The 25,591-nt window shown below is 43.2% G+C and overlaps 1 protein-coding gene across 1 annotated transcript in view; it reads right to left on the bottom strand.

Annotated features, from left to right (window-relative positions):
* HCRTR2 (hypocretin receptor 2) overlaps positions 1-21,091 on the bottom strand; it is a 37,797-nt gene extending 16,706 nt beyond the window's left edge. The window contains exons 1-3 of the mRNA XM_076335442.1: positions 20,863-21,091; positions 2,658-2,836; positions 933-1,176 (exon numbers count right to left, since the gene is read on the bottom strand). Coding sequence (XP_076191557.1) covers positions 933-1,176; positions 2,658-2,836; positions 20,863-21,091 — 652 coding nt within the window. The remainder of the gene's footprint in view (positions 1-932; positions 1,177-2,657; positions 2,837-20,862) is intronic.
* Positions 21,092-25,591: the final 4,500 nt, after the last annotated feature.

Here is a 25,591-nt window from a genome sequence, read left to right as displayed (position 1 = left end):
TGACTCGAGGCTATTAAACAGGCACCTTTTAGTTATATGTTTTGGCAAACCTGGCTTTATTTTCCTGTGTGTGAATAATGGTATTACTGATGGTCATTATATCCAGTGTCAGAGTCACAGCATGTAACTCATACACTCTATTAGCATTGGAGTTATGCCAAGGCCCACCAGAGTTGAGTCTTAACCATTTGGGTGGGTGGCTAACACCGCTTGCTGTGAACGGAGACAAAATACGAGTAGTTACTCCCTGACAACCCTTGTGGCTTCTCACAGCTGAATTCAAATACAGAACAAGTTAGATTCAAAGTTAATCTGGAAAGGCAGAATTACACTTCTTGGATAGAATCATTTGTAACTGATTACATTTACAAAGTTATTTAAATGATCTTGTCCATGGCAAATTTCAAATTGTAGACTAACTTGCTACCCCATATTGATGACGTCTCTGTAAATTCTGTAATGACATGCAATTTGGATTGAAGTCCCAGGAGATATCTATAAAGACTAGTCAAATATCAGCAATTAGCAAAAGCAATACATCAGGTAAAGAGAAATTCTGTTCTCGTGTAGTTATTATTTAAGGCTAAATACTGAAGTCTTTGTAAACCTGCAATGTCCATCGATCACAGAATTATATAAGCATAAGCATTTAAAGGTGGGAACATTTGTACCCTCTGGGAAACATTAACACGGTCAAGATGCAACCCAGCCTCATTCATTTAAACTTGGTTTCAAATGTACTTCAAGCCTTAGCAATACAAAAGAAAATAGGATTTCACAGTATTTGAAAAATGGTAGTTCTAGGAAAGCTTATATAATTAAGAACATTTTGTGATATGTTTATACAACTTGACTGCATATTAATATGTCCTGATATTTTTATTACTTAACAGCAGTACAAATTCAGTCTTTATGGTCAATGACACACTCACCTCCCCAGTGCTCATCACACACTGTGAACAAGGTGGTTTTATTGGCTAATCCTGGGAACACACTGCTGCACTCCATAACAATAGCCTGAGGAATCATTATGATGCAGGACACAATCCAGATAATTATAATGCTGTTCCTTGCTCGCTTGGCTGTGCTTTTAAACATCAAAGGGTGACAAATTGCATACCATCGATCCAAAGCAATGCAGCTGAGTGTTAGTACAGACACAGAGACTGAAACTGTCTAAAGAAAAGGAAATATTATGTAAATGTAAATGTAATTTTTTTCAAAGCTTTAAAAACTTATTGTAATTTTTTCCCAGTCTTAAAAATTATTTCTATTTTCAACATAGTTAGCTCTTTATCTGCAATTATTAAATAGAAATTATTCCCAGAGAAAGACTTTTTAAAATCACTTCTTACAGAATTACAACAGATATCCTCATCTGCTGTAGTCCCGCTAGAATCAACAGGACAATTCACAGATTAGGGTTCTACCCAAACTGAGTAGGTGTAGCAGGGTCAGATTCTGAAAGAGCAAATTTATGCGACTTAGAATTTGCAAAACTTTATCTGAAAAACTACTTTTAAAACATTAGACAAATAATTAGATCTTTTTTTCTTTGTAGAACAATTTTGTTTGTTTGTTTTCTATGTTGCATTTGGATACCAGTATCTCATTTTGGCTTTTCAATTTTCACAGGAACAATGGAAATTCAGGATCTCATGAAAAAAAAACCAACAACAATCAGCTTAAGGCAGACTAAGTTATTATTACTATTACCTTCTATTCAGTATAGGAAATAACTTATCGTTTTGGTTTTACTCTTTCACTCTGTACACTAGGTGATCATTTCACTGTCTCTTCAAATTTTCTTCCACTAGAATGGAGGCTTTGAAAAAAATTCTGTGATTTTTATTGTATCGAGTAGAGGACACCCCTGCTGGAGAGCTGTTGCCCTTGACAATGTGGCTCTTCAGCCATACAGGTACCTGCTGAAAATATAAATAGTGCTGGAGGCACAGAGCTGATCACCTGCATACGTTCAGAGTTCTGCTTAATTCTTTTGATTTATGACTGAAAGGCCAAGCACTTGTCATTCTAGTATGCCCAGTCAGTTCATCTAACCAGCTATTCTTAGAAAAGGTATTTGTCAATCATGTTGATGCAAATGATCTCATAACCAATTAAGTCCACTGGTAAATGAGTGGTAGCAATTAATGCTTCAGGCAGACAATCTGATCAGCTCCCAGTGAACCTGGATACTTTGACTGTTTCTAAAGAATGTGAAGTAAGTCACTAAACACATAAGAAAGCCCAGACTCCCTTCAGAAGTTCAGATTCTCTGTCCTGGACACTTGTGTAGCTCTTTAGGTCCACACACACATAGTATAAATGATTGTAATTCTATTTACAGACATTTTTATTGCATTATATCCCTTCTGAATTATTAAAAAAGATCACAGAAAGTGAAGAGTATCAGACAAATGTTCCAGAAAGTGTATTGCCCAAGTCTAACAATCAGATAGACCAAGAACAATATTTATTAAGCATAAACATATTCACAAGGGGAACAGTCCTTTAATCCTCAGCATGTACCCTGAGATATCTACTTCAGTGGCAGAGATAGACTTCCATCAGATTATCACTATTAGGAAGATGCTATTGTTTTTTCTCTTTTTCGTGACATGGGTAATGTGTACACAAGCACAGTAAAATAATACCTGTAAGTAAGGAATCACTTTGCAGAGGGACTGCCCAAAGAACCACGTTTCTGTGATGTCCACTACTAAAGTTGCTGGAAGACAAGTAATTGTGACCAGAATGTCAGCCAGAGAAAGATTCACTATGAAATAGTTGGTAACTGTCCGCATGTGATGATTCTTCCACACTGCAATGCAAACTGAATTTGGAAAGACAAGTTAGTAAGATGGAAAAGACTTAAGGAATGCTTCAACAGGAAAACACTTGGCTTTGCAGAATTAAGGAAATGTTTGTGTCCTTTGTTTAACACAGAATATTTGAATATGTAGTTCAGCGTAAGAACCATGTGTTTTCTTTTAGAGTGGAAACAAGAGGGTACATGTAGAGAGAATCTTAGTACACAAAGAATAGTTTTCCACAGACCACAGCATGGGAAATAATCTGATATATAAAGCAGCTTATTCTCCTGATAATTTATCTTCACTAACTATTCACACAACTTTCTTCATGTCTATTTTAATCCATTGGCTCTAGTCTATGGCAATACACATCTACATTTCTAAAAGTTTATCTTTTTCTTATGATAGCGTGATGCTTAACTCAAACTGCTACCACACAGAGTCTTGTAAACTGCACTGAGACAACAATCATTTTATAAAATATTTTGCTGGGCATAATATATCTGTTGCATCTACAGAGAATCTGTAACAGTTGTCTGGGTAAATGTGATCTGAGGTAAGTAAATAAAGGTAATTTTGGCAGTATTAAGCACTACCCATTTTAAATGCGGTGTATTTTTGATGGTGATTACTGTGATCAAAAGCAGCATGCAGCAGACACTTCATAAGATGCATCTTTAAAGCTTGTTTTATATGTCTTCTTCTCCCTCTTTTTCAATCTGAAAGGCTTTTAGAAATGAGGCAAATCAGTCCTTTAACATGGTTGCACTAAATTCATAAGCTAATACATTAAAAATGCCAAAATTGAGTCTGAGAAACTAGCCTAAAAATAAGCTTTTTAATAACTTTGGAAGTAAAACCCTGAGAGGTTGTAGCAATCAATAGCTTTTGAATGTTTTAGATTCAGTCACCAAAATCTCTTTAAAAACTGATGCACAAAATTTTCCAGAAACACCACAATAATTCTTGTAAGAAAACACTACAACTCATTGTACATCAAAGGTTCTTCTCCTGTAAACAATAATTCATCCATCAAGCAAATCTGGATGAAGATTCAAAGTCTCCTTAATCTGTCAGGATATAGCACTATGCTTAATTTAGATATATTAAACAGATCACAGAATGCTAAAGAATACAGTTAGAAGGGTACTCAAGAGGTTGTCCAAATCTAAAATGGAATCAGCTAGAGTTAAGCCATTCTCTTATTAAACTAGCTAAAACAGATGGAAAAAAATACACAGACTTTAAGGCACATAAGCTCTTGAGATCAGATACTTCTTTAGATCCTAAGAAGGATGGTGTGCCTGAAAGCTTGTGTCCATCTTCCAGCTGCATCAGTTGATCTAATAAAATATATTACTTCATTCCACAAATCTTGTCTTGCTTAAGTCTCAAGACCAGCACAACTACAACAAGACTAACACTAAGCCATTGTTGCCAAGTTTACATTTTAAAATCTGTTATATTTGAAGGTATGATGCCTCTTTTAAATGTGTTGCAGTGCTAAACTATCTTCCCTATTAAAAAAAAAAAAATCTTCTAATGTCTAATCTACCTTTCTTTTGCTGCTATTTATATCACTTTTTTCCCTGTACACAGGCAGCAATGAAGAAGAGTTTTTCTGTGCGGCAACGCTTCACATACGTAAAGAACATTATTACATCTTTCCTCAGTTTTCTTTTAAGACTGTACAACTCCAGAACTCTTTATCTTTTACTGCTCGTCATTTTTAGAACTTCTGCAACCATCCTTGTTGCTGTTCTCTGGACACTCTTCAGACTGGATTCCACCTGTGTTGTCAGAGTGCAGTGACCAAAATCAGCAGAATACTCATTCAAGACCTTACTAGAGCTTTAGCAGGAGCTGAGATTGGAGCACTTCTTCATGAGGGCTATGTTTAGACATTTAGGGCTAATTTAGGACAAAGAGAGAGGGAGAGGCTAGGTAGCCTTCAGTTTCTCTAAAAGAAGGTGATTTTATCAACTACCTTTTTAGGATATGTCCTAAAGTCCTGCCTGACCAACCTTCTATGATGGAGTGACTACATCAGTGGACATGGGAAGGGCTACAGATGTCGTCTATCTGGACCTCTGTAGGGCCTTTGACACGGTCCCCCACAACATCCTTCTCTCTAAACTGCAGAGGTATGGATTTGATGGGTGGACTGTCCGGTGGGTGAGGAATTGGTTAGATGGTCGCATCCAGAGGGTAGTGGTCAATGGCTCAATGTCCAGATGGAGATTGGTGACGAGTGGTGTCCTGCAGGGGTCCGTATTGGGACCGGTACTGTTTAATATCTTCATCAATGACATAGACAGTGGGATCAAGTGCACCCTCAGCAAGTTTGCAGACGACACCAAGCCGAGTGGTGCGGTTGACACGCCAGAGGGACGGGATGCCATCCAGAGGGACCTGGACAAGTTCAAGAAGTGGGCCCGTGTGAACCTCGTGAGGTTTAACAAGGCCAAGGGCAAGGTCCTGCACCTGGGTCGGGGCAACCCCCAGTATCAATACAGGCTGGGGGATGAAGGGATTGAGAGCAGCCCTGCCGAGAAGGACTTGGGGGTCCTGGTGGGTGAAAAGCTGGACATGAGCCAGCAATGTGCACTCGCAGCCTAGAAGGCCAACCGTATCCTGGGCTGCATCCAAAGAAGCGTGGCCAGCAGGTCGAGGGAGGTGATTCTGCCCCTCTACTCTGCTCTGGTGAGACCCCACCTGGAGTACTGCGTCCAGCTCTGGAGCCCTCAGCAGAAGAAAGACACGGACCTGTTGGAGCGGGTGCAGAGGAGGGCCATGAAGATGATCGGGGGATGGAACACCTCTCCTATGAAGAAAAGCTGAGAGAGTTGGGGTTGTTCAGCCTAGAGAAGAGGCGGCTTTGGGGAGACCTTGTTGCAGCCTATCAGTACTTAAAGGGGGCTTACAAAAAAGATGGCGGCAAACTTTTGAGCAGGGCCTGTTGCGACAGGACAAGGGGGAATGGCTTTAAACTAAAGGGAGGTAGATTTAGACTAGATATGAGGAAGAAATTTTTTATGCTGAGGGTGGTGAAGCACTGGCAGAGGTTGCCCAGAGAGGTGGTGGATGCCCCATCCCTGGAAACATTCAGGGTCAGGTTGGATGGGGCTCTGAGCAACCTGGTCTAGTTGAAGATGTCCCTGCCCACGGCAGGGGGGTTGGACTAGATGACCTTTAGAAGTCCCTTCCAACCCAAACTATTCTATGATTCTATGATATAGGCTTCCAAATCTAATCTAAAACCCCTGTTGTGGAACAATAGATGTTCTTCATATCTTTTAATGTGTTGCAGACATGGTTCCAAATTGTATAGCTTGTATAAATTTAATCTTTGATATACATCTATCACAGTCTTATAAATGCAAGTCAAAACCCCCCTGCAAAGCTCTTCATTGTTCTTGGACTGGTTTTGGAGAAAATCTCCCACAGTATCCATTTCTTCTATTGTTTTCTTCCCAGATATAGAATTTCAGGTTCTTTTAACTGTGGCCTCAGACATCTGAAAGACAAGGCTTATAAATCAAAACCTTAAAGGAAACATCATATTAATTGTATTTACTTCCCATTTGGGTGATTTAAGTTACCTACTAAAGTAATTATTTCTATAGCATTGCATGATAATTACAACATAACTATCCAGACCTCTAACATTGTCACTTGGTGCATGGGATTACTACAGTTATAACTTACATTCTGACAATGCAGAGGCAGCACCTAACAGGGAAGATAATACATTGCTGCCCCTCTGGAATGTTGTTCACCATTGGAAATGCAATACTGGGGAAAAAAATTGCAAACACCATTTCACTTTCAATTTTAACACTTTGGGTTTTTACGTGTGGCTTGTTCTTTGTCTTGAGTGCAATTCGTATTGAAAATATGGTCCTGTCTTGTACTTAGGCAAAAGTTAATATTAAGTGGCAATGTTTTTCTGTACTTTTTATTTCTTTTATCAATAGGCAAAAGTTAAATAAAATGTTTTAGAAGTTCAGCCGTAGGCTACTTTGTTCTCATGCTACAGTTTCAACAGTCGTACATTCTACCTGATTCAGACAAGTGCATCATTTTCAGCGAAGGATGTCAGTGCCTAAGGGTGCCAGACACAAGCAGTTATGTATGCTCTTTGACAAAACCTATTCTCAGTCCTGTGCTGACCTGTTTGGGGTAAGCACCTCAACATAAACATTATTTCTGGTAAAACAAATCCATTAAGTTAACAAATGTGAGGTCAATCTCATTGGCAGCAAACTGTATCGGAAATCAATTCATAGCATTTTGCATGTTGTGTTCAAAGCTTTCAACCAGTACGAGCAAAGGAAACCTCATGATACCCCAGAGAGCTAAGAAAATATTATCATTTTCATCACTGATGCAAGGAAAGTGAAGTGCAGAACAGAAGTTGCTAAAGCCCATGCAGTAAATCAGACACAGAATAAGAAACTTGGACTCCTAATTCCCAGCTCTGTACTAAGCCTTCCAGATCACACTGGCTTAACACGGATGGAATTTAGCAGTACCTGCTATTCCTCAGAGAAATATAAAAGACTATGCCCCTTGCTACTCAGGGAGTAGCAGTATTCAGGAAAGCCAATGTACTGAAAGTAGCTATGAATTCCTTTGAATTCGAATCTATGAGGGCAAGAGGCACCTGAAAGGTGGAAAAAATAATAATTTACAAGCATAGAAATGCAGTATAATTTGTTACTTCAGATTTCTCTGTTTATGTTTGTGTGTTTCCCCTTTTGACCTCATCTGTTCTTTGCAGCATAGACCATTTTCCATTCTTTGTACGGCACATAGCACAAGAGCATCTTAATTAGCATGTTTACATACTACCATAATAATTAAGTATCCCAGAAACTTATTCCATGAATGTATACAAAAAAATGAGTTTGTGTAAAAAAGCCTCTGAAGAGAAAGTATTGTAAAAACAAGCCAGCTTCTTCCCCCACTCATTGCCCTCTGCTGGTTGCAGTATTGTTTTCAACCCGCACAAGCATTGGCAGTGTTTTCTTTCAGTGCAAAGCTAAACTGAGCTGTGAGGATCTGCTACGAGTTATTTGAATAGGCCAGAATGGTACAAATGACAGAAAGTTAGTTCAATATATTCCTTGCAGACTCGATGTCTTTCTGAGTCTACTACAGTGCAAGGTTATTCAGTAGTCTTGGACAACAGCTTCATTGATATACCGGTGATCTAGCAGATCATCGAGAAAGACGCTCTAGCCTGTGTTCAAAACCTGTTATTTTATAAGCATGCAAAATAGTTTGACTATGCCACTGAATATATTATAACTAGTTAAGTATCAGAACAAAAGAATTTTGTATACTCTCCACTCTCACTCCTTAAAATATGCATTTTCATCTTAGGTGGTTCTATAGAGAAGAGGAGGCACTCGGCTTCCATATAAACCCTAAAGAAACATGCTAGAGAAAGGAAGCTCCATGGAGTGGGAAATGCCATCTGCCTACCCAGAGTGAAATAGCAGAAAGCTGTAGCTTTCCGCTCAGCTTGGAGAAGAGAAGCAAGGGTGAGAAATGTAGTAAAGATTCTCAGTTGGGAGCGTATTTTACCAAAAAGTACTCCAAAATCATAATATAGGAGATGAGGCCAGCACCAGCCTTCCTAAAAAACTTGGCAGACACCACAGAGTTAACAGGATGCCTGTTTAGTTAGGGGACAATTAGTTGCCCAAACTAAGCTCTTCAGACCTCCACTGAAAACCTATGAAATAGTAAAAATAGCGCTGAATAAAACCTCGATTTAACATTATATGCAAATCTTTAATGCAACCTTTGATGTTCCCAGCTATAAATGGGAGTGAGGAAGAAAGTGGGGAAAACGGTATTAACACAGACATTGAAGAAAAGAGGATCCGAATTAAAAAAAAAAAACAAAAGTGGGTGAGAAATGTGAGAGAAATGTAACTCAGAACTGTGCTACTACTATGCATGGTTTTCCCGACTGCTAGAACTCTACTGGAACCTAATTACCTGCCCAGTGTATTTTATTATGTTCTGTATTTTTGCTTTTATTTTACAAAAACACTCAAAGTTACAGTTAATAACTGCAAATGAAAACACGCAGGCCAGCTTTCACAAAGACCAGCTATTTTTCTAACGGTTATTAAGTAATCCGACTCTCATAAATTCTCCGTCTCACCGCTGATGCTTTCATCTACTGCCGCCAGATTCAAGAGTCGAGTTTTAAGCAAAACGATTGCTATTCCTACCTCTGCCACACAGCGTCAGTGAAGGCTCGGAAACTAGCCTGAGTTGCCAGGCTGACAGTGTTTGGGAAAGCTTGCGGGGGCTTTCCCCAAGTGAGGATAGTTCTGCGATCATGAAGCTTGTTTCAGAACCCATCTTCCAAACATTCATGATCTCCCGCCCCCAAAAGTCTCACAGGCAAGTCCCAGGAAGGATTAAACATAACAAATTTAAATAAAAGTTAAAAATTGAAGACAGATGCTATTAGAAGTCCACCAAGAAAGCTTCATATACCTCACTGTATTCCTGAAGAAAAAAACCCTCTCAAATATGACAGTACAGTGAGATTGGTATTTTCCATGTACAAGGCCAATGGCATCCTGGCCTGTATCAGAAAGAGTGTGGCCAGCAGGAGTAGGGAAGTGATCGTGCCCCTGTACTCGGCACTGGTGAGGCCGCACCTCGAATACTGTGTTCAGTTTTGGGCCCCTCACTACAAGAAGGACGTCGAGGTGTTAGAGCGTGTCCAGAGAAGGGCAACGAGGCTGGTGAGGGATCTGGAGAGCAAGTCTTATGAGGAGCGGCTGAGGGAACTGGGGTTGTTTAGTCTGGAGAAGAGGAGGCTCAGGGGAGACCTCATTGCACTCTACAACTACCTGAAAGGAGGTTGTAGCGAGGTGGGTGTCGGTCTCTTCTCCCAAGGAACTAGCGATATGATGACAGGAAATGGCCTCAAGTTGCACCAGGGGAGGTTTAGATTGGATGTGAGGAAAAATGTCTTTACTGAAAGAGTGGTTAAACACTGGAACAGGCTGCCCAGGGAAGTGGTTGAGTCACCATCCCTGGAGGTATTTAAAAGACGTGTAGATGCGGCACTTGGGGACATGGTTTAGTGGTCATGGTGGTGTTGGGTTGCTGGTTGGACTCGATGATGTTAGAGGTCTTTTCCAACCTTAATGATTCTATGATTCTATGATTCCAAATTTAATCCCTGTTGGTTTAGTGTCCTGGGGCATTTTAATTAGAGGCTGTAAGGCCATCTATTCATTTAGCATAGCTCATTGTATCTCAAGCTGAATATGAAAACAATACAAAGGCTCCAGCTGGTATAAAAGGCAGCTGCTTGCCTCCTGGAAGATTTACGCTGTCTTGAGCATATTAAACATTGTGCTGCAGTCCTTCCGCTGGCGGACTGCTGGTTCAGCTGTCAATTTGTTTTTTATATGTCAACCCTAAATCATTTCCCTAACACTCCAGAAGTCTTGTCAACCTCTTATTCAATGGGTCATCTTCCAGTGTGACTTCTTGGCCAAAATAGAAACATAATTACCATAACCAATACCTCATGTTTCCTAATACAAATGAATGACACTATCTCTTATCTTATTTTTTGGTGAATAATAAATCCCAGATGGATGTAAACAAAGAATTATCATTTTCTTTCCCATTATACTAAACTTCAATGATTTTATTTTGCTTTGGAATTCAGTATCACAATTGTTTGACTAAAATATCGTAATATGGCCATCCAGCAGTCATTTGGAAGTAATACTGTGATCATAAGCATTGGTCAACAACATCATTGGTGGGTGAGGAATTGGTTACATGGTCACAGCCAGAGGGTAGTGGTCAACGGCTCAATGTCCAGATGGAGATCAGTGACAAGTGGTGTCCTGCAGGGGTCCGTATTGGGACCGGTACTGTTTAATATCTTCATCAATGCCATAGACAGTGGGATCAAGTGCACCCTCAGCAAGTTTGCAGACGACACCAAGCCGAGTGGTGCGGTCGACACGCCAGAGGGACAGGATGCCATCCAGAGGGACCTGGACAAGTTCAAGAAGTGGGCCCGTGTGAACCTCATGAGGTTTAACAAGGCCAAGGGCAAGGTCCTGCACCTGGGTCGGGGCAACCCCCAGTATCAATACAGGCTGGGGGATGAAGGGATTGAGAGCAGCCCTGCCGAGAAGGACTTGGGGGTCCTGGTGGATGAAAAGCTGGACATGAGCCAGCAATGTGCACTCGCAGCCCAGAAGGCCAACCGTATCCTGGGCTGCATCCAAAGAAGCGTGGCCAGCAGGTCGAGGGAGGTGATTCTGCCCCTCTACTCTGCTGTGGTGAGACCCCACCTGGAGTACTGCGTCCAGCTCTGGAGCCCTCAGCAGAAGAAAGACATGGACTTGTTGGAGCGGGTGCAGAGGAGGGTCACAAAAATGATCAGGGGGATGGAACACCTCTCCTATGAAGAAAGGCTGAGAGAGTTGGGGCTGTTCAGCCTAGAGAAGAGAAGGCTTTGGGGAGACCTTCTTGCAGCCTATCAGTACTTAAAGGGGGCTTACAAAAAAGATGGCGGCAAACTTTTGAGCAGGGCCTGTTGCGACAGGACAAGGGGGAATGGCTTTAAACTAAAGGGAGGTAGATTTAGACTAGATATGAGGAAGAAATTTTTTATGCTGAGGGTGGTGAAGCACTGGCAGAGGTTGCCCAGAGAGGTGGTGGATGCCCCATCCCTGGAAACATTCAAGGTCAGGCTGGACGGGGCTCTGAGCAACCTGATCTAGTTGAAGATGTCCCTGCCCACGGCAGGGGGGTTGGACTAGATGAGCTTTAGAGGTCCCTTCCAACCCAAACTGTTCTATGATTCTATGATCTCCAGATGCATGAGGCAGAAAGCGTCTAAAGAGCTTTACTCCTTCACAATACTTTACAATCAAACAGTAATTAAAAAATTATTAGATTTGAGTTACACATTATTTATTTCCTACCCCCACAAAAAAATTGTTTCCACCTGGCAATGAATTGGTTCTTCATACGGCATTGTCCCCCTTGGTCTTTTTTGGTGATGTCATTGCCTACTGTGAATCAAGGTCTGGGTGGTGGGGTGTCGAGTAACACAATCATGTTGAAAGGAAAGCTGAGTACATAGGCTACGAAATGGGATTCTGGAGAGATAGAGCCGCTGTGGAAACACTGAATCAATGCATACTGTTGGAAGGAATAACGCTGTCATTGAAACTACTTTCATCATGAACAATTCCTGATTGAGGATTCTTCTGCTTTAACTTAAGAGTCTAAAAATTAGGTGCCTATAGACTAAGCTTATTTTATTTGTTTTAGGAAGACTTTCCATGAGTCTTTCAAGAACTTTATTGATGATCTTGATTAAGGGGTGAGAAGCACTTTAACTAAATTGCAGAGTATATTTAATTAGGGGGTTTTGAAACCAGCAGTGAGAACAAAAGATCTAAACCAAAGCAATCTCTTCTGTGAATAGGAGGATGATATCTACTTCCTAGGCTGTCCATCTCTTACCCACTAGTAAGCTCTAAACTCACACGTTACTTCATTTTTTACGTAACTAATCTTCTCTGAAAAAACGAGTCCAACATAAGACCAGGTTTATGTTGAAAAAGTAATAGACTGACACAAAGAAAAGACACTTTTTATACAATATTTACTATAAAGGAAATACTGAAAAAATATCTACAGCTAGTAATAATGCCCAGCAGATAAGAACTGTCCTTGAATATGTGATGCAACAGCTGAAAAGATGGACAATATTCTGGGCTGCACACACAAACGAATTACATAGCCTGCCAGTGAAGTGATAGCTCCTCATCAACAGGACACACTAGATGTGTCAACAAATTTGAACAAAGTCATGAAAGCATGACAAAAGTAGTAGGTGGTTAGGTCATGCCTCCTATGTATCACATATAAACAAGTATATATGTGTAGGTTCCATCACTTTTTTGTAGTAAAACTCTACGAAAAATACTGAAACTGTAAGAAATATAGCTTCATAACATTGAGCATACAAAATGTTAAAGTATTTTGTTGAGTATCAGCTTCATTGAAATGTACTAATGAGGAACTGTCTCCCACAAAAGACAGTGAGAGTCTACATAAATAAAACAGATACACAGCAACCAGTTTGCTTGCAGCAATGTATTTTCTGAGATGTTTTCTAGCTGCCAAGCGTTCTATTGTTGTCAGGCTTTTAAAGGAACTTATGAGTTGGGGGTTGTGGGTTACTCACGTTCTCCAACCCACTTCTGTATTTTTTGTGCTGCCTCATTATTATGGTGCTAAAGAAGAATACAACTAAATTCTGCTTGCTGGAAGCTTATCTCTACAAATTAAAATTGGGAGTAATAGCACAACCATCTAATTGGCACAGGATTCATTTTCTAACTCAGTCACATTACAAAATCTTAGACAATTAACAATCTTATGGAAATGGGAGTTATTACCAGAAGATCAGCCTATGCTATAAAACCAGACTGCTAAAAATGCCAGGTTTGGTCAGCTCTGGAGGAAGTGAAAGGTACCATCACACAGTTTCCTGAGCTGACTGTACTGATGTTGTGGTTTAACCTCAGCTGGCAACTGAGCACCACACAGCCACTCGCTCACTCCCCCCGCCCCCGGTGGGATGGGGGAGAGAATTGGAGGAGTAAAAGTGAGAAAACTCGTGGGTTGAGATAAAAACAGTTTAATAATTGAAATATTATAATAATAACAATAACAACAACAATAAAAAGAATATACAAAGCAAGTGATGCACAATGCAGTTGCTCACCACCCGCCAGCCGATGCCCAGCCAGTCCCCGAGCAGCGGCCCCCCCGGCCAGCTTTCCCCAGTTTATGTAGCAAGCATGATGTCACATGGTATGGAATGTCCCTTTGGCCAGTTTGGGTCAGCTGTCCTGGCTGTGCCCCCTCCCAGCTTCTTGTGCACCTCCAGCCTTCTCAGTCAGTAGAGCACGGGAAGCTGAAAAGCCCTTGACTAGTGTAAGCACTGCTCAGCAACAACTAAAACATCGGTGTGTTATCAACATTGTTCTCATCCTAAATCCAAAACACAGCACTGTGCCAGCTACTAGGAAGGAAATTAACTCTATCCCAGCCGAAACCAGGACAACTGATTAACACAGACAGCTTGTTTTTAAATTGTCCCACCACACACACACACACATACACACACAAATCATTACAAGTATTAATTGGCAACCCCGGTCACCTCTGCAGAGCTGGCTATACTGAATGACCAGTTACTTCATAATCACATTTGATATACTTATTTTTCTGTCCATAGTAACAATAAAAAGCCTACAAAATCCTTATGCATGCTTCATGTTAGAGATGGAAGGACCATAAATATAGCTGTCATACTGCACATGACACTACAATAAAAAGATTTCACACTTCACTATGGTTCAGTTTGAGCCTGCATGACTCATTAAAATCAAGGTATGCTCCACAGCTGAAATGCTGTGCAACTTTGAAACGATATGCTTCAAAATGCATCTGTCAGTCAGTGTAAAATGGAATTGCACTAGGAAAAACCCTTCCATGTCCATGTCTGTTTCTAACGTAGATGTAAGAATGCCTTTTCTTTAGACTAGACAAAGAAAATACAATTCACTATGCCAGTGAAATGCTACAGCAAATATCTCGCATAGTATACAGCTTCTGAATCTGTATCATGAATCCACATTGCCAATATAATATTCCCCAAACTGGGCTAAAATCCTTGGAGTCTTACTGTGCTGAGAACCAGGAGACAGAGCACAGTTCTGTCAGGGCTGAGTGCACCCCCAGGCTCTGTAACATCTGCCCCCTGCCCAGGGAGTTAGCTGCCTGTGCTGGACGCCAGCTCTGGTACTGGGCAGCATGTAAGCTGGGATCAGGCTGCTGGGAACAGAGTTTTCGGAGAAAGATGTGAGAGACACCTCTTTTGGGGGTCACCTCTTTGCCTGGGAGCTGCATTTAAGCTCAGGTTCTCACACTTAGCTCAGGCAAAGACCACATTGCAAGTATGCATGTGCCTTGCTGACTTTGATTGTAATCCTCACCCACTGACTTGACTTTCTGGCTTAACCTCAGACCTGCTTCACCACTATGGATTTGTCTGGCGATTGCCGGCAGGCGACTGAACCCTGGTAAACATCACGAGACCTACCAAGCTCTCAGGCTGAGTACACTGCCCTGTCAATCTTGCTGCTGCCCTCAGCTCCTGGCTCTCCTTCCCCTGGGGAACAGTCCATTCTAGCTCTTCTCTGACAAATTCCACTTGTGAGACATACAGTAAGTAAATCAGCTGCTAATGTCCAAAAAAAAAGGAAGGTTTCACTTGACATGCAACACAGAAAGTAAACAACGCTTTAAAAACAAAGCAGCATTCCAAAACCTTCTGTTTTTGGAAAGATGGTGAGTTAAAGCAGAAAGTGACAACAGCTTTCATTTTATTTGGTAATGCCCCAAAGACACTTCTGTCTAGAATAGTACTTCACTAACCTAAGGGAAAGATGTGTTAGTCTCTGTTCAGCTCCTGGCAGACAGGCTTTACTGTTTTTAGTGGTCTTTGAGTTGTGCAGTTGCTGAATAGCTCTGCTGAGGTACCTTCCTTCTTCCATAGATAGATTATTCTTTCCAAACATCACTCACAATATAAAACTAATACTAGGCAGCATATCCTGTCACCATCAAGGTTGCACCTGTTTTGGGTCTAAATAGCAGAGCTGGTCTTCAGAACTATCACTCCAACAGCTTTGAGAATGTGTAAAATTAAATGGGATAAGTTCTTTAAAAGTTTCACATGTTTATCAGAAGCACATCTTGAAAGTAAAATGAAATAAAACCAAAACCATTGAAGACATTGCAGCTCACTTTCCTTCAGTCTTGGGTATTGCCCTTTTTCAGAGTTGGGTTCAATAGGACTGCACTATTCACGCTAGGCAGAGTTGCCTTTCGACATAAAGAATGGTAAAGGAAAGTAGAGCTGCCCCTACTCTGGACTCTCTGGTCAGAAAGCATATAGAGTGGAACTAGTTACACATCTGGATATAAGAATCTAGAAAGAAAATGGCATAATTTCAAATCAGCTTCATCTTTTAATGCTTTTCTACTTTTTGTCCATCTCACGAGGATGTGCACGACTCTTTCCTGCCAGTAATCCCCATATTATGCAAACACCAATGTACTTCGGTTGATACTCGAACTCTTACATAAATTGAGCTCATACATTCTATATCTTAGGTAGATGAGATGTATAAGTATTGTATCATTTCCTACGTGGAGTCTTTTTAAAAATGATAAAGCGACTCTAGTTATTATTCATCCAACAGATAAAGGTGACTCTCATGCTGATATTACAAAAGTAAAGCTCTTTCAGTGCCAGATTCCCCAAGTAATCTGGACAAAATTAAATGTAATAACTTAAAACGCGATTAAATGAAATATGGCTTATCTACAGCAATCAAATAGGATTCATGAAGATCATGGCACCATTTAAGAGAATACATGACTCATCCAATTCTACCAACACATGCATGTATGCATAGACCTCAGTATTCAGCAGATACCTTTAAATGGTAACAGAGCAGCATTTGAGACAGTTGCCTATTGATGGGCATTGACTAGGACTCTGGTGTTAGAACTATACACAAACATTTTCTTCTCCAGCCCTGAAAAATCAAACTACAATAAGTAAAAATCAAATGAATGCTGTTGAGCTCTATGAGTCAGACTACGAACTCTTTCAGGAAAGGACCACAGCTGGGTTCTGTACAGATCTCAGCGTAACTAGCAGTTACTGTAAAATAGATAATAAATAATAGAGCTATCCAGAGAAGAGTAATTCTTTGTCAATTAAATTTGGTTTCATTCTGAGTTGGAAAGAAAAACAAGTATCACCAAATTGAGTGAGTAAAGAGAGTTTCTGAAATCTCTCACTGATGTCCTGCATGGTCTCTTAGCTTTGGAAGCCAGCAGTGCTGAGGACTTTCAAGCTGGGTGCTGGCAGGTTGTTTGTGTGCTCAGGATCTCAGCTCCTGCCAGCCCTGGGGAGGGCTGCCAAGAGGCCCAGCAGCCCAGCTGGTGGGACACCAGAAGGCTGCTTGTTCTGCATTCAGCCTTTGATCAAACCAAGCAATCTCTGCTGTACATTTTGATTTTGACGAATGCATGTTCCCTGAGGGAAACCATTTCATTAGAAAAGTTCTGACCCATGTGAATGAATAACTTAAGCAAGAACCATTCCCATTCGTTACCTGTATAAATGGAATTAAATGTATGGAGTTGTACATTACTTATTAATCCCTTGTGGTCTTATTCCAGTTATAAACTGCTGCAACTGGTTAGTGTGGAATGAGCGTGTCAGTAACCAGAGACCTCTGTACATCCTAAAAATATCTTTCCTTCTCTAATTATCTAGTTTTCTATTTTTAAGCAATGTTTTTAATGCAATGTTTTCAAATAAAGAAGAAACAGGTATTTACTCTACAGTCAACATACATTCTCCATCAAGAAGTCCTATGTTTTGCACTAGCTGTACAAAGAAGCTGCAAGAGTTTCGTTGCTGTGCAGTGGTAAAGAAATCTTTTGGTCTTGTTTGCAAAACAGAAAGTCCTTATCCTCAACACCTATTCTGCTTCTAGTGGTAAATAGTGACCAGGTGAAGAAGAAAATAGGACAAAGCATACTGATGTTATCACCCAGATTTCAGAATCTCTGAATGTTCATGTAGATATGTCCTAAAAACGTCTTCTGTTTCTTCTCAGTGGCTTGCACTGAAATCTCTGGTGAGCAGGCAACGTGGGCACACATGTGAATCATTGACATGAAGCACTCAAATGCAATAATGAAACTTGCATTCAAATGCAGAGACTTGCTAACGGTTTTCATTTTAGCTGGTTTGTGCAGCAGCTCGGACAGTGTATGTCAATTCTCCTAATTAAATTGAAAGCTAAATAGCAATGCAGACCTTGTTATATGCTACTATAAGTAGAATTCCTGCAGTGCAGCTCACTCAAGAGCCCAGTAGATGTCAATCAAAGTTCAAGCTTCTGATTCTACCCTTGGTTGTTAATTAACTGTCAGAATGCTTCAGTCTAGTTTATTACTAATATCTGAGGGATGTGCTGTGCCTTCCACTTGCACAGATGTTATTGCTGGGACACAATGAGCCTCTTCATCCCATGTGGATGCCCAAATCGAAGTAAGAGGCAGAAATCTAATTTTTCAGTACCACATTGGGAAGGGAAGGGTCTTTCCTGGTTACTTAAGTGCTGTCTGAATAGGACATGGACAAAATAGAATCAAAGCATTGACTTCACATGCCACATTAGTCCCACAGCACTGGTCAAACATAAGCAGAGGAACACACTGCATCATTAAGGATGATACCATAAAGCACTATTAGCCACTAAAACTCTCTTTAGAATCACTTCTGCTCTGCTTCAAGAAAGTCCATGACTAAATCCCAGATTAACCTTGAGTATGGATTTTTCAAGCAGGAAAAATTAGCTTCTCAGAGACTTCAAAATGTGTACTGTTCTATATCAGATTTTCAGTGGTAGCCAAATAAAGTTTCACAAAAATGTCTTTGGAAAGAGCATTAGACCACATCCATTTCTCTCCTCAAAATCAAGTGAGCCTGCAATCAGTGCAGTATGAGCTTTCTTGCATAAAGATGAGACAGTGTTCAGCTAACGAGCACCTGCACCTGCAGATCCCACAAACAACTTGCCCGTAAACAGAAGCAGCAGCTTGGGTGGGTGAGGTCCGTGTAATGCACAAAGGCAGTTTAAAGAGCAGACGGCTCGGGCAGCAGCAGTCCAGTAAAAGGAACGGCGGGTGGACAGCCAAATGCCAGCTTCCATCCCAAGCAAAAAGATAACGTACACAAAAGTCAGGGAGGAGCGGCTCTACATCAGCACCGATATCGTCCCTGTTTGCCAGTGCACAGAGAGGAAAGCTTTTCTCCTCGTGGCTTCAGGGGAAAAAAGTGTCAACAGGGCGAGAGCTCCTATAGCCGAAGATTGACCTTGAATCTTTAAAGGCGAGAGGACAGCCTGTTTACAGAACGGGTGGAGGCAAGTAGGTAAACACAGGTAGTTCTCCTAAAACCGTCTTTGCTCGAGATCAGAACGAAGGACGCTTTTCTTCCTAGTTTAAAGTACAGCCTCTTTGCGAGGGCTATTATCTTTACGCTGCCCGTCGAGCTGGCTGCCGAGCAATGGACCGAGCAAGCATTCTCAGGCTTCTGAATAGTTCTAACGTAACCTCTGTGGCTGAAAACTCACTGGTTTCGCCAACGTGCACACTGGATGTTTACAGGCAGTTAGCGCACCATTCAAAAAAAAAAAAAAAAAGAAAGCGTACCATCAGTCCGTTGAAAGAAAAAAAAGCCTTGGAAAATTTTGCCATCGGCTTCGGTCTTATTTGCATCTTGCCTGGGGAAGCCTAGAGTGCTTGCAGATGACAGCCCTGACACGCGTAAATCCTTCTGAAAAACATGAATGAAAGACCCGTATGGCAGGGCTGGGCGCGCTAGTGCGCCACTCCGTTCATGAAAATGTCGCCGATGTAAATGAAAAATGCAAAATGGCCGTGGCTCCAGCTAAGCGGGTCCGCGGGGCGTAACCGGCTCCCCGGCGGCCACACCGCATCCACGCTCATTCATAAAGGCAGAACTGATGAAGACCAACGCCTTCTCCGCTCACCCGGCCGTCAGCAAACGGAACGGGCACGGCTGCGGGAAGGAGCAGCGCCCGCCGAGGAACACGGCCGCCCCGGGCGTCTGCATGTGCACGCGCGCGTCCGCCCCCCCCGCAGCCAGCGGCCGGGCGGCGGCGCCGCGCTCCCCCGCACCGGCACAAGCGCCTCTTCCGACAGTCCCCGGCGACGATCCCCGGCGTGGGGCCGGCCCGCCCTCAGTCACGCTCCGGGGGCTGCAGCAGCCGGCTCGGGGGAGCGGGAGCGGAGGGAGCAGCTCCGCTCGGGAGGAGAGCGAAGGGGAGCGGCGGGCGGGCCCCCGACGGCCAAGACCCCGCTCGCCGCTCCCCCACACCGCCCCCGCCTGTTCCCGTAAAGGCTCCCGCTTCCCGCCGCTGCCCCAGCCCACCCGTGCCCTCCCTCCCCCCCCTGCCCTCGGCCCTCCGCCACACTCCCCCTCACCGCGCGAGGGTCGCCCGCCCCCCCCCCCCCGCTCCCGCCGGAGGCACCGCCGAGCAGCCCCCCCAGAAGTCCCCCCGCCCGCCGCCTCCTTCACGGATGAATGGGAGCGGGGAGGAGGCGGGCTCCGAGGCGCCGCCTCGCCCCGCTTTCCCTCAATGAGAGCTCGGGAGGGCGCCGCCCCGCCCCCGTCTCCCCCCCCGTCCCCGCTCCGCGCGGCTCGCGAGCACGGCCGCAGCGCCGCCGAGGCTCCCGCCGGCTGCTGAGGGGAGCAGCCGCCGCTCCCCCTCACGGGGCGGGCGCCGTCCCGTGTCCGTTACCCCGGGCCCCGCGCCCCGCGCCCGCACCCCCTATCTCCGTCCTTCAGAAAACACCGAGCGTTTGTTAGCCCAGCGCGGCGCCGGGCTTCGCCGAGCGGGCCGGGGCAGTGAGAGGGAGCAGCAGCTTCCCGGGCGGGCCGAGAGGCGGAGCCGCCGGCCGGGGCGGGCAGGGCGGGGTGGGGGGGGTGTTGTTCAGCACCTCTGCCCGGCGGACAGGGACGGGAGCCGGCCGGCAGCCTCCGGCTCTCCCCCGGCGGGTCCCTCCGGTGAGCTCCGCCGGCCCCTCTCCGCCTGCCCAGCCCCGGCAGCGAGCGGCTGCCGCCGCAGCCCCTCGCAAGCGCCGGGGGAAGCGGTTTTCACGGCGTCCCGCAGAAAAGGCCCCTTCCGCGCAGCCTTAACTTTCCCCCGCGGCTGGGGACACCCGCCTTTCCAGCGGGGGAAGCGACACCCAGCCCCGCTTTCCAGCCACGGGTAAAAACCATCCGTGCAAACCCCACCTCGGCAAGGGGGAACGGGAACTTTGGGGGAGTGCGACTCACCCAGGACGTTCCCGACGAGCGCCACGATGAAGACGACGATGTAGCCGGCGATCAGCGCCCATTCGTACTCCTTGGGATGCAAATACTCCTTCCAGAGGTACCGCAGGAACTCCTCATCGTCGTAGTCGGAGGAAGGGGTTAAAAGAGCCTCCCGCGTTTCGTTTAGCTCCGACCCGATCGTCCAGTTCCTGCACGGAGGGGAACCATCCTCGGGTTGAATCCCGGACATCCCTGGTGGTTGGTCCGGGGTCTGGGGGGGGGGGGAAAAAAAAAAAAGCCAACCCCAAAACAAACCAACAAAAACAGACCCTCTCAGAGCATCCGAGCTTTCTCCCGCCCGTCCATCGAGGCTTGTGGTTGCCAGTGCGAAAAGCGGGGTGTGGGGAGAAAAATGACGCGGGAACTTACGGGAACCAATGCGGGAACAGGCTGGGGATCCGCGTCGGTCCCCAGCCCGCCCTGGCCAGCCTTTTCCCCGGCCGGGCAGGGTGCTCAGCCAGGGAAAAGGCTGGCCAGGGCGGGCTGCATGCCTCAGGTACCGAACGGCACCTGCCCCTGCTGGAAAAGTCACGTCCGTTTCGGACGACGCCGATTTTCGATCCCCAAACCATGCACACGCACCCCCCCACACCCCCGCATCTCTGCACCCCCCCACCTCCCCCCTACATCCCCAGCCCCGCATCTCTCCCCCCGCCCCTGCTCCCGGCTCGTCCACCCCTCTTCCGACTCCTGTTCCCCTTGGTTTCCCACCCGCTCTAGCACAGGCACCTCTCTTTATACCTTTCTACATTAAATACCATATATATTCAAGGTATTTGTAGATTAAAGGCGGCGGAAGGCTGCTGTGGAAGGAAGCACAGGCTGAAAGGAGCCATTAAAAACGAGTGGCTAATGAGGCTGTCTCCTTTCAGTGCCCCTTTTAAAGCTGGGCTGGGTATGGGGCTAAAACAGAGGAATTAACCCCGACGGGAAAATCCTTAAGAGCACTGATCAGACAAGCGCGGGGTTTCATGGGATTTGAAGATCACTGAGAGCTCACTGTAGGCTTGAGCCTAGCATGAAGACTCCCTACACTGAGGTTGTTTCAAACGTCCAGCTTGGGATCTCAAGACAGCACCTGCCCCTTAGCTATTCTGAATTGAGCTGAGGTGGCAGAAAGCAATTCAAGAGAGCCCAGAAGTGCTAGTTAAACAACGCGACAGGATTCCTGGCTTCTGGTCATTGCTTCTTGAATTATTTTCATACTTTGCCCAGTGTACAGTTCCCAAAAGAGAAGGGATAGGTCTGGACGTGTCCCTCCCTGACTGAAAAAAACCCCTCTTATTCAGATAATCTGTTCAATTCCGAGCTGGATAATTTAATGAGTCTGATAGGAGCACCACTTCCATGGTGAAATGACACACCTTGCTCGGTTAAGCATTTCCGTGCAGGGTCTGCACCTCCATAGGAATGGAGGAACTATTATGGTGGGACTCTACTTCCAACACATAAGCTTAAGGGAGAGGCAGTTATTGATCAATTTTGTAGTGCTTAGCTCTAGACAGTACTTTAGTTTCCCGAGTTGTTCTTTAAAGGTATGCAGCCTTCCCTGTTGCCTTCAAAGTCCAATACAGCATACCTACACCCGGTGTTGCCTGTGGGCACCTATTTCTATAGACCTACTCCCTTTGCTTTAGTTCCCTGTAAAATAAAGAAAAAATCCCTTTCCTATTCTACAGGGAAGTTGGGAAGTGGACTTTTTAGGCTAAATATGTTAAAGACTGAGATATACTGGGATATATAAAGGTAGGATCAGCACCTATCTTACACAAATTAGAAAGGCAGACTTTGCAAGCATCATAAATAAAGATTAGACACTCTGCAGCTAATGAAAACATCTAAGGTTATATTAGTTAAGGTATGAGTTTTGGGAAGTGATTTAAACTCTCCTGAGAATGTGGGAATGCAGATCTACTTGGTACACAAAAAGAGACATATTTAAGGAGCTTGTCATGGTCTTCACTAATGGTGGAAAGACATAGAGCATGACCATTTGGTGATCAGTAACAGACAACCACACTCATGCTCCAGCTTGTTTCATATGTTACACTGTTGGTCCACAATTCCAATATTTGCTTCCAAGTTGCCATAAAGTCTGAAATAGGTAATGCCTTTTTTGACGTAGAGTGCTTTTTTCTTCCTCCCTCACCGATAGTAAGGAATTGAATTAAAAAGGTATAAATATTAAGAAACAACATGGTTTTATGAAAAATACATCCTAGAGCTCATTATTTTTTCAACAAGATTACAAGTTTGATTGATAAAGACATAAATAATTGATTATGCAGATTGATAAACTGCATAAATTTAGTATTCCTAGAGTACTGTAAGACATTTGCTTTGATTGATACAACACATTCTGATTAGGAGGACAGGATAGTAGAAAATCAATACGGCACGCATTATAAAGATTAAAAATGGGCTAACAGATCTCAGAATGAAACGGCAGAGAAAGAATCATCACTGAGCCTGTGCATTTCTACTGTCAGTTCTTGGTTCTGTTACACTCATCATTCAATGACCTTGGAGAAGCTGGCAGGTGATCCAAAGGTCTGGGGTAATCAGCTAAACACACACTCCCATCATGAATCTGTAGCCAGAAAGCTTCTGTGATCCTTGATGGTATAAATAAGTATACCTGTGAAAACAGATTAAGGTATATAGAAATATGAGTGAAACTTGACTAAGCAAAAACAATCACCATGTACAGAACTCTGCCACTGAGGAAATACTTTTCAAATGGGGTCATTTTAGCTGTACGTTTTAAAATCAAGATCGAATGCCTTTCTAGAAGATAAGTGCTAGCTGAAATGGGAATTAATACAGAAAAGTCACACGACCTGTAGTATGCAAGAGGTCAGACTAGATGATTACAGTAGTCCCCTCTGGCTTTCTAATTTGTGAAAGTGCGTTAGCAAAATAGATTCACCTGATGAATTTTAGTGCTGATTTATCTTTTCTTTTAATTATACTATTTGCATCAAGACTAGTGCAATGGTTGAAATCTGTTCCTTTCGTATGCAAGTGAACAGCAAATGCTTAAAAGTATGTAATTCTTATTTTGTTAACTTTTTTCAGTTCAAAACCTGTTTAACATGTGGTTTTACAAACTTCTACAAGCAAAGAAGATAGCGGCTACCCAGCACTTAAAAGAAGCATAAATTCAAGGTTATATCTATTAACCTTCTTACCTCAGGAGAGTACTGTCTGGTACTTTATTTAACTAAAAGGTTCACATACATTGATATCTCTTCTAATCCATAACTTTCCATCACTAATCCAAAAATACTGAAATGAAATTACCAGCCCTAGAAGATCTTGTGGCTTTCAATGCCACTTATTATATGATATTAGACCATGTGAATATAAATCAAACACAATTTTATGCTTTATTGCATCTGATAGCTCACAGGAACTGACATTCATAGAGAACAAACCAACCCATCCAAGTTTATTGCTTTGTCAAACGCATTTCCCCCCTTCATAATAATAATTCTATTGCAGACTTACATTTTTATTAATCACACAAATAGGCAGCATTTTGTCATATCTTAGGGACTGGCCCTTTCATTTTAAAATCTGTTTGATTCAGAGGATTAGCTCCATACTAGTCTAATAGCATATTAAATTAGGAGCCTTTTATCAAAGCAGAATGAATTTTAAAGTTTTTGCAAACTTGGGTTAAGAGGCAGCTGAGCTGGAGGGTTTCTGTTGAGCCTTTGCTGAACATTTTAACAGGTGCTTTCATGCTTGGGAAGCAAACCACATAAGCACGGCTGCTGAAGAGAAATTGACTGCTGTATTGGCAGTAGAGATGTACTGCGTGAATATGTCCTTCCTTCCCATCTTCCTTTCACCGTTCTCATGTCTCACTCTCTCTCCGTCCCCTTTCTCTCTCTTAAGGAATACGCCACATGACAGTTCAATAGAAAACCACCAGCTTTACTGTTTATTTACTTGAGCAATCTTGCTCAGTCATGTTCCAGATTTTGTCTGTGAAGCCCCTCTGGTATCTTTCCTCCTACAATGGTATTTCAAGGTGGAAGTGCTGCTTCCCCGGCAGCAGCACTAAGTAGTTCCTGAGAAGCAGATGGGCTATCATCAGCTAAATAGTGAAGAAGGGAAGACGGTAAATGAGCAAGTATAGAGAAGCCAGGAGCAAGAGAGGAAGATTGATAGAAAAAGCCAAGTTTGGAAATCTATACAGCCATAAAATTCAGTGGGGTAATAAGGGTGGTAACTACCAGGCAGTAAGGTGTAAAGAGCCACAAAAGAAAAATTAATACTATATTTTTTTATGAAAAAGGATGAATTAATCAGCAAATCTTATAAATGTACATAACGATGCTCCATCACACAATGCATTTGCAGTACCACATTTCCTTTAGGCCCCTTCTTGCCTTAGCATTTATTCAGTAATGAATTGTAGGTTAAAGAGGCAAAACTAGTTTTAACATGAGAGAGATTGTTCAAACCTGCTGTTGAATTTTTGGAATTGCTGGTGATATAAGAAGCATCCAGCAATTAACCTTGTTTAGCCAACCTTAGGTATTTTTCTCTTTGTGTGTAGAAAGCAGGATCCTGTTCGGCAGGATCCTGTTGTAAACAATCCAAGAGCTTGCTAAAATACCGTTACCCAAATATAGCAAGAATATCCGCTGTGCTCTATTGATTTATTAGCTCACTAGCA

Source organism: Aptenodytes patagonicus, chromosome 3, assembly GCF_965638725.1.
Source record: "Aptenodytes patagonicus chromosome 3, bAptPat1.pri.cur, whole genome shotgun sequence".
Taxonomy (NCBI): Eukaryota; Metazoa; Chordata; class Aves; order Sphenisciformes; family Spheniscidae; genus Aptenodytes; species Aptenodytes patagonicus.
The sequence above is the reverse complement of the archived record's forward strand: the minus strand, read 5'-3'. Positions and strand labels throughout refer to the sequence as shown.